The sequence below is a fragment of the Tachysurus fulvidraco genome, chromosome 24 (genome assembly GCF_022655615.1).
Source record: "Tachysurus fulvidraco isolate hzauxx_2018 chromosome 24, HZAU_PFXX_2.0, whole genome shotgun sequence".
Lineage (NCBI taxonomy): Eukaryota > Metazoa > Chordata > Actinopteri > Siluriformes > Bagridae > Tachysurus > Tachysurus fulvidraco.
The window spans coordinates 15743926-15751610 of NC_062541.1; the positions used below are offsets into that span (position 1 = coordinate 15743926).

Sequence of the window (7685 nt, forward strand, 5' to 3'; positions counted from 1 at the left end):
TAACCAAAAGCCTAGATATGGGTGTCTTGTTAGTTAAAAGTATCTAATAATCTCATGTTATACATTTAAATCTTTGAACTTTCTTTCAACCTTGCTAACCTCTTGTGTTTTATAGGGAGGTGTTTTATCCTCCGGACCCTGTTGGATCTGTAAGACGGACATGATCGATGTGCAGCGCTTACAAAGCCTTTCCCCAACTGCAACATAATGCCTGTAGCCATAACTAAACCTCAGCTATGTGAATACTGTTGATTGTTGTTTATCCTTCCTCTGACACTACATGGTCACAGCAGAGATCCTTCTATAATAGAAAATATTACAAAAAGCCTCATTGCTTCGCTGTTGCAGCAGGAAAATGAGGGAAAATGGCAAAGGTTCAGCTGCTCAGCCCATGTCGAATGGGACAGAGTGAACACCTTGGATGAATAAAACGCAATGGAATGCGCAATGAACTCAAAGGAGACCTTCAGACTCTCAACGGCTGTCTTTCTCATGCATTCATTTCTGATTAAAGAATGTCCATACTGTACCTGCTGCAAAAGCAGATACAGACGTACCAACATCAGTGTCAGTGCCTACACCAGAGACACCAAGAAGCTCGATAATGATAGACCCTGATGAAGGAATGCATGTATGTCTACACAGATTCTCTTGACCGTTAATAAAATAATACCTGTAACTGTTGTGTAATAGATACAGACATCCTGTAAGCAGCATTCCGAAGCAATAGAGACATATCATTATGGTAGAGCTCTGGGTTAGTCAAGTTGCTGGCTTAAAGGCAATTGCAGAGGTTTGGTGGACAATATTCTTCAGGAGTTATATTTCAATTTTCTGTTATTTACTCTTCTCTCTCTTTCTCTCTGTGTGTGTGTGTGTGTGTGTGTTTGTGTGTGTGTGTGTGTGTGTGTGTATAAGTGGGTGGAAGCACTGCACCTTTATTCTGTCACTGCCTTCCTTCTGCAGTGATGTGTGAACGCTGAGCAGAATGTGGAGGAGGAGCTTCTATATGAAAGCAAGAGAGGGAGAGAGGTAGAAACAGAGCGAGGCAGAGACTGACAGAGAAACGTACCGTAACAGAATAGTAATAAGGAGAGAAAAAGATGCTGTTTAAGTTTTAAGCAAATTCTGAAATTTCAGCTTTTATGAGTGGATTACAGGATATGGAGTTGACAACAAACCTCACCAGTGAAGAATTAGTTATGGTGCATCCTTTATCTGAGTAAGTAAAAGATCCTGAAAAAAAAATAAAAATAAATAAAAAATGTTTCTTATTTTGTGTTGCAATGCTGGTTTGTTTTATCGCAGCATGTCACGGCTTCTTCGACTCGTAACATGTGCGTGCGTGTTGGAGTAAATTTGATTATTTGGACATATGATATTTCTTTTTTGCTTATTTTGTAATAAGCACCGAGTAATACGGAATACATTACTGTCTTATTTATACAGAAGCGTGATTTTTTTGGTCTGATAAATTTGATGGATGATGCTCTGCTGTCAACAGGATTTGTGGTTTATTAGAGGGATCAGTTCTCCCTATTCCCTAGAGAATCCTGCTCACGTTTGTGCTCTGTTGTAGCCAGCACTAAGCTGTGAGGAGGAATTACAATACTTGCCATAAGTGTTAACACGTTCACAGGCGTAGAAGTAGGAGCGGCTTGCGGCGAGTTGTTTAACAGACACCGCCAGAGATGAAGGAAGAAAGTGTAGAGAGAGGATCAGGTGAGAACAGAAGTAAAGATATACACATAATACACCGGCTTTTCTTTCCATCGTTGACTCCGGAGGCATCTCCATCTCTTCGAGCTGTCAAAGCTTTTAATCACAAGCCACGTGGCTAAAAACTAATGGAAGGATAATTAATGATAATACGATGATATAGCAAGTGAAACCCTCTTTCTTTCGCTCTGTAGTTTAGAGGAAAACCTTTAAACGCGCCGTTGCGGGATTAAACGAATATTCATAAGATCCTGACATCTTGTGATGCATATTTATATCTCCGTTAGTTAGTGTACGTTTATTGCTATGGCTAAGGTTTTAGAGCTTTGTGTAGGTGGGAATCCAGATTGGTTTTTGCTTTGTTGAATACAAACCACAGCAATTACTTGACTAAGAAGAACATGGATTGATTTCATGTTTATTTTGCCTTTTTAACTTGCTGCTCCTCTTCTACTCTCTCCCTTCTTTTTTTTCTCCCTCGGCTTCACTCTTTCCCTTCCCCCATATCTAATCCACTCCTCAAATCCACAGATTTCACAGCAATTGCATAAACATGCTTAGGACAGTTGTGACAAGATATTCTTTCATTCCGATGGATTTTTCAGATTGCAAATTACTTCAAATATATTCAAGAGGTAAATTCTAATCAGCACGTATCACATAGAAGATATGAATCAAATATGATCAGCATCAGTACAAAATTCTTGCCTCGATTATCCACTATCTCGCCTCAATGCACCAGAATCTATGCGTATTTATATGCAGTCACTCTGTAGAGAACAGCACTGAAGAAGAAACCACCATAAACTACTATATGTGAATTGTCATCAGGAGCAAAGCACAACATTGTGCTGTTCCGAACGTTTCTGTAATTCACGTGAAGAACACATCAGGTTAGTCATTATTTTAACCCACTTTTTTTAAACTAATAAATAGAAAAAAAAAGGAACCGTATCAGCCCGAGTTGCTTCTTTATGCCTCTTTGAATTTTGTGCAAGGAACCGCAATATCTTTTTAATTAAAACCATTCATTATAAAAAAAGTGTTTCTCTCACATCCCTTTTAAAAATCTCACCCCAGCACAAATCTTTGTTATTTCAGATGAGGTTTTGTGACTGTTGAATACCGACGGAAAATGATCAGTCCTGTCTGTTTTAAGAGGCTTTAAGCCTCTTTTCAGCAGCAAATGACTGCTAAGCTGCAGCACTACCACTCCCCATGTCTATAAAGAATTCATTCATATTTTTATGCTTTAGAAGTTCTGCCGTTACATGATACCACATATAGGTGAGAAACGACCTGAGAATACGGAAATGCAGCTCTTCTGTTTTGATACATAACCAAAACTTGCTTACATCAGATACAAGATGAAGGAACTGTATTTTTTTAATTTTTTTTTTTTGCAGCTTCATCGAATTCTGAAAATGAAGAAAATGTTCAAGAGTTGAAAGGCACTTATGGTATGATTGCTTTTTCTCCCGGCTTCTTCTTGTCGTCGAATTTTGGACATCGATCATTCGCATAACCACCTTTTTGACGTTCTCCATATTGTAATAATTTTTAGTAGCACGTGATCGTTTATTATCAGAGCCTAAGTCATAATATATTCCCTTAGTCATCAGTTGAAAGACTGTCGAGTGTCTGATGCTTTGTAGTTTCATGTTTTACTCCTAATCATCTTACAGTATACAACAACCCCATAATTATTATTATTAATAACTCTTCACGTATGGAGGCTTGCCGTGATGTTGCTATAACGTGCTTCTGTTTCATTCTGTTTCTCCTTCATTTTCTCTCTTTCTCCATTTCCCCACATCTCCCCATCTTCCAAGATCAAGGGATGTGATATTTTCTGCAATCATCAATCCCTTTAATGTCCAAAAAAGAAATTTTCAGTACAGATTTATTTAACAAACATAATCCATCTCCTCAAACATTACATTATAACATCAAATTCCTTTACTTACATATTACAGCACAAAATGTACTTACATTTGAAAACTATGCTTGTGGACACAATTTTTCTATTTCTTTACATATACTCCCTGATTAATGCAGTCAAAGAAACACTACACAAGATTAAACATACACTTGAGTTGATTTAGACAAGCTGCTATGCATTCATATGTTCAATAATGAAACTAGCAAATAGCATGATGGATTTTGGAATGAAGTAATGAAATAAATTATGATATTTACAGTTTTTCCATATCCAAGGCAGACGATGTCCGAGCATGAGGATCTGAGCAAAGCCATGGGCCACTGGAACGCCTCGGAAAGCTACCAGCTGAATGCGGCTAGCGTGATTGTATCCGTAGTGTTCTCACTCATCTTCTTGCTGGGCACGGTGGGCAACAGCCTGGTGCTTGCTGTGCTCCTGCGCAGTGGCCAGCTCAGTTACAACACCACCAACCTGTTCATCCTCAATCTCAGCGTGGCCGACTTCTTCTTCATCATATTCTGCGTGCCTTTCCAGGCCACCATCTACTCACTGGAGGGCTGGGTATTTGGCTCCTTCATGTGCAAAGTGGTGCACTTCTTCATCAACCTCACCATGTACGCTAGCAGCTTCACCCTTGCTGCTGTCTCTGTGGATAGGTGTGTACTCTATGCATGCTCACTTCTTTTCTCAGCTCATACTGTAGCTACACTGCTTCTTGCCCTTTGTGGAGGAAGGGCAATTATTCTTACGGTTGTCTATTTAGTGAGGAAAACAGTGCTAATCACAGTCGACGGCCAGAATCCCGAGTGGCAGTTATTTTCTCAGTAAATACAGTTTATAACACACCACACATATCATTATAGGCGGTTGCCACTATAATCTCATATGATTCCAATTTAAACTTGGTGGAACTTGGATTTGCTGAAAGCAGTCACAGAGGTTTGAAGGAAAATCCTGTATTTGTGTACCATATAGAGTTGATATGCATTCTAAACCATGTCAAAGGAAAGTCATTAAAGTAGACTAATTAATGAAACAATGTCTGCATCTTGTTTTGCAGATATTTGGCCATTCGTTACCCACTGCGCTCCAGAGAATTACGAACACCCTGTAATGCGGTTGTTGCCATGGTGATCATTTGGGGTCTGTCTCTTGTTTTTGCCGGCCCTTACTTAAGCTATTATGACCTGATTGATTTTGAAAACAGCAACGTGTGTGTTCCCGGTTGGGAGGAACACAACCGCAAAGTGCTGGATACCTGCACCTTCGTGTTTGGCTATGTCATCCCTGTACTCATCGTCAGCCTGTCTTACACACGCACCATCAAGTATCTCTGGACAGCCGTCGACCCGCTGGATGGCATGTCCGAATCGAAGCGAGCCAAGCGCAAAGTCACCAAGATGATCATAATTGTCACAGTGCTGTTTTGCATTTGCTGGCTGCCCTACCACGTGGTCATCCTGTGCTATTTGTACGGAGATTTCCCCTTCAATCAGACCACGTACGCTTTCAGGCTGCTCTCACACTGCATGGCCTATGCCAACTCCTGCCTTAATCCCATTGTCTATGCGCTGGTGTCCAAGCATTTCCGCAAGGGCTTTAAGAAGGTATTCAGCTGCATTCTCAGCAAGAAGGGCCGCAATAAGGTGCATGTGGTCCAACTGGCTAACACTGTGCCTGGTTTTGAAGCTGCCTCCACCGAGGTATCACACATGAACGAGGAGAACGGCAGACAGAATGAGCGTGAGATGGCTGATCGCCCCCTCACAGAGTCACAGGATGCTACCATGAACATAACATTACCTTGCCAGAAGCAACCATGAACAGTGGATGGTAGCAATGGTCAAAAGGGCAAAGAAATAACAATTATAACAATAATTTCTGTGCTACATACTGTATTTTGTTTTTGTTTTGTTTTGTTTTTTACTCACTGCAAAATAATTTGGAATAGCTGCAAGGCACTAGCTAAGAACTGTTTTTATTCGATTCTTGAAAAAAAAAAAGATATGGCATAATAGAAAAATCTCCAATTAACTATGTTACTTTGTGCTTTTAATTTAATTTAGTGACACCAAGTGTTGTGGGTTTCTTGTCATCAAGATTTACTATTAATTGCAAAATTCGTTCATTATGATGTAAGCTCTTTCGATAATGATAGCACTGACTGCTGGTGCTATACAGTACAAGCCTTACTGAGTTGTGAATCTAATGTACCACTGCCACTGGACATACTGTACCCCATTTAACACTGACACCTAAACTGCTTCAGTAGTAATAAAATAAAATAAAAAAATAAAAAAAACGCACTATATTTTTCGCTACAATAAATAATTTATTTTAGCATTTTTTTCCTGCTAAGTATTCAAATGTCTCATAGATGGAAATATCTATTTTTAATGGCTTTTTGAACATGTACATGTAAAGTATAATGCGTCCGTAATGATGGAATGATCCTGTGATAAAATTGCAACCGATTACTATGTAATGCACAAAGGTAAATTTTTAAGAACTCTGTAATCATATGAAATAATATCGATTCCTCTCAAGCTTACTGCATTTTGACACTAGTGATTGTCTGCCTATCTTCTGTCTTATCTCTGCTTGCTTGTGATCTTCTTACAGAACGACATCGATAATTGACAAGTGCAATTCCCATCCTATATTTCACTTCTCCAGTGTTTACTAAGGCATCTTACAGGTGGAAATAAATGCGCTCGTACCATTTTGCACTTTTATACTGGTTGTTTTCAACCTTCTGAGATGATTGTCATGAACGCCTTACTTCCTTGGCTTGCTTTTCTTTGGTATTAAAGAGTACAGTGTAGAGAATTGAGATTTAATATACAGTATTAATGTTGGTTGATTTCAATAAAATGTTGATTATATTAACAATTGCTTCCTCTGTGAGTTTAGCCACATACATTAAGAGCAACATGACAGTTTCTGTTGTTGGTTTGTTATACAGCAGTAAAGATTTGAATGGAATAAGAAACACTACTCATGCTGACATATGCTTAGTAAATCAACAATGAGCTTATTATTGGCAGAGTATCAGTCTAGTTAATGGGAATTATTTATTATTGTGTAATACTTAAAGGTAACACACTATGATTAATAACCATGTTTGCTTAATTGGTTTTGATTTATTAAACTAAAATCTTATTTGCATAAAGTTCCATCAATTCAGAATTCTGGCAGGTTTTTTTTTTTTTTTAACCTGAGAGAAAATTAATCATGTCTTTCCAAAACACTATGTTCAGTTATATGTCGCCTTTTATTGTTGTCCTGGGCAACATCTCTGTTGTTAAATTTCCATCTCAACATTGGCACTTCTCTGTGTCTCTCCTTCAATTTAGCCCTGTAACAGGAAACAGGGGGCAACTTGCAACTGTGCTTGCTTTATTACTTTTTGTTATGTTGAATAAAACCCAGCTGAGCCTAAACAATTAAGCAGGTCATCCATATATGTCATTTGGAAATTCATCAAATTTAGAAACCAGCTTGACATTTCTAAAGTCCACACAGAAACAGACCAACCAGTTAGACTTGGGAACCAAGAACATGGGGATGGATCAGTCACTGTGGGACAATTTAGTTACCCCCGTATTAAAAATATAGCATTCCCAAGCCTTTTTTTGATGTTGTTGTTTTGGCAAATGATTTTTGCCGGCTGAGTGCAATCACCCCAGTGGTGTCTTAGTATATGGTGTGCTATGAGATTTATACTACCAGGTATGAACTCTAACCTCAGGGATTTGGGATGGAGGAGACTGGGTGGAGTTAGCTGCACATTTTAGATTCCCCTTCATTCCCACTCCTCCATCTCAGGCTCTAGCATCATAGTTTCTGGAAATTGAGGCAGCATATCTTCAGTGCCACTCTTACCTATATGTCCATGTACCCAACTTGTTGTGTGACTTCAAGGGCCCTTGCCATATTACAGGCAATTTGGAGCTTGATGCAATTCTCTTATGTTAATTTACTCATTGTGTAACGTTTTGCTCTCAGTTTAGGGCTTCAAGCC

General features: G+C 38.9%; 1 protein-coding gene across 4 annotated transcripts; it reads left to right on the forward strand.

Annotated features, from left to right (window-relative positions):
• Positions 1-962: 962 nt before the first annotated feature.
• Positions 963-6535, forward strand: galr2b (galanin receptor 2b). Of its 4 annotated transcripts, none has more exons than XM_027173842.2 (4): positions 963-1222; positions 3126-3179; positions 3921-4317; positions 4722-6535. In XM_027173842.2, the coding sequence occupies exons 3-4, from the start codon at positions 3944-3946 to the stop codon at positions 5482-5484; spliced, it is 1137 nt and encodes a 378-aa protein (XP_027029643.1). In that variant the 5' UTR covers positions 963-1222; positions 3126-3179; positions 3921-3943; the 3' UTR covers positions 5485-6535. The 4 variants fall into 4 exon arrangements, with proteins under 4 accessions (XP_027029643.1, XP_047663598.1, XP_027029641.1 ...); XM_047807642.1 differs by having other exon boundaries at positions 3937-4317; XM_027173840.2 differs by lacking the exon at positions 3126-3179 and having other exon boundaries at positions 3937-4317.
• The last annotated feature ends 1150 nt before the right edge of the window (positions 6536-7685 follow it).

Bases quoted from the DNA above. Each gene is read 5' to 3' on its own strand.
- galr2b (XM_027173840.2), top strand. From the start codon at position 1,146: ATGAGTGGATTACAGGATATGGAGTTGACAACAAACCTCACCAGTGAA. The intron at 1,223-3,936 runs GTAAGTAAAAGA...TCCATATCCAAG, and splicing joins ATGGTGCATCCTTTATCTGA to GCAGACGATGTCCGAGCATG. The intron at 4,318-4,721 runs GTGTGTACTCTA...CTTGTTTTGCAG, and splicing joins GCTGCTGTCTCTGTGGATAG to ATATTTGGCCATTCGTTACC.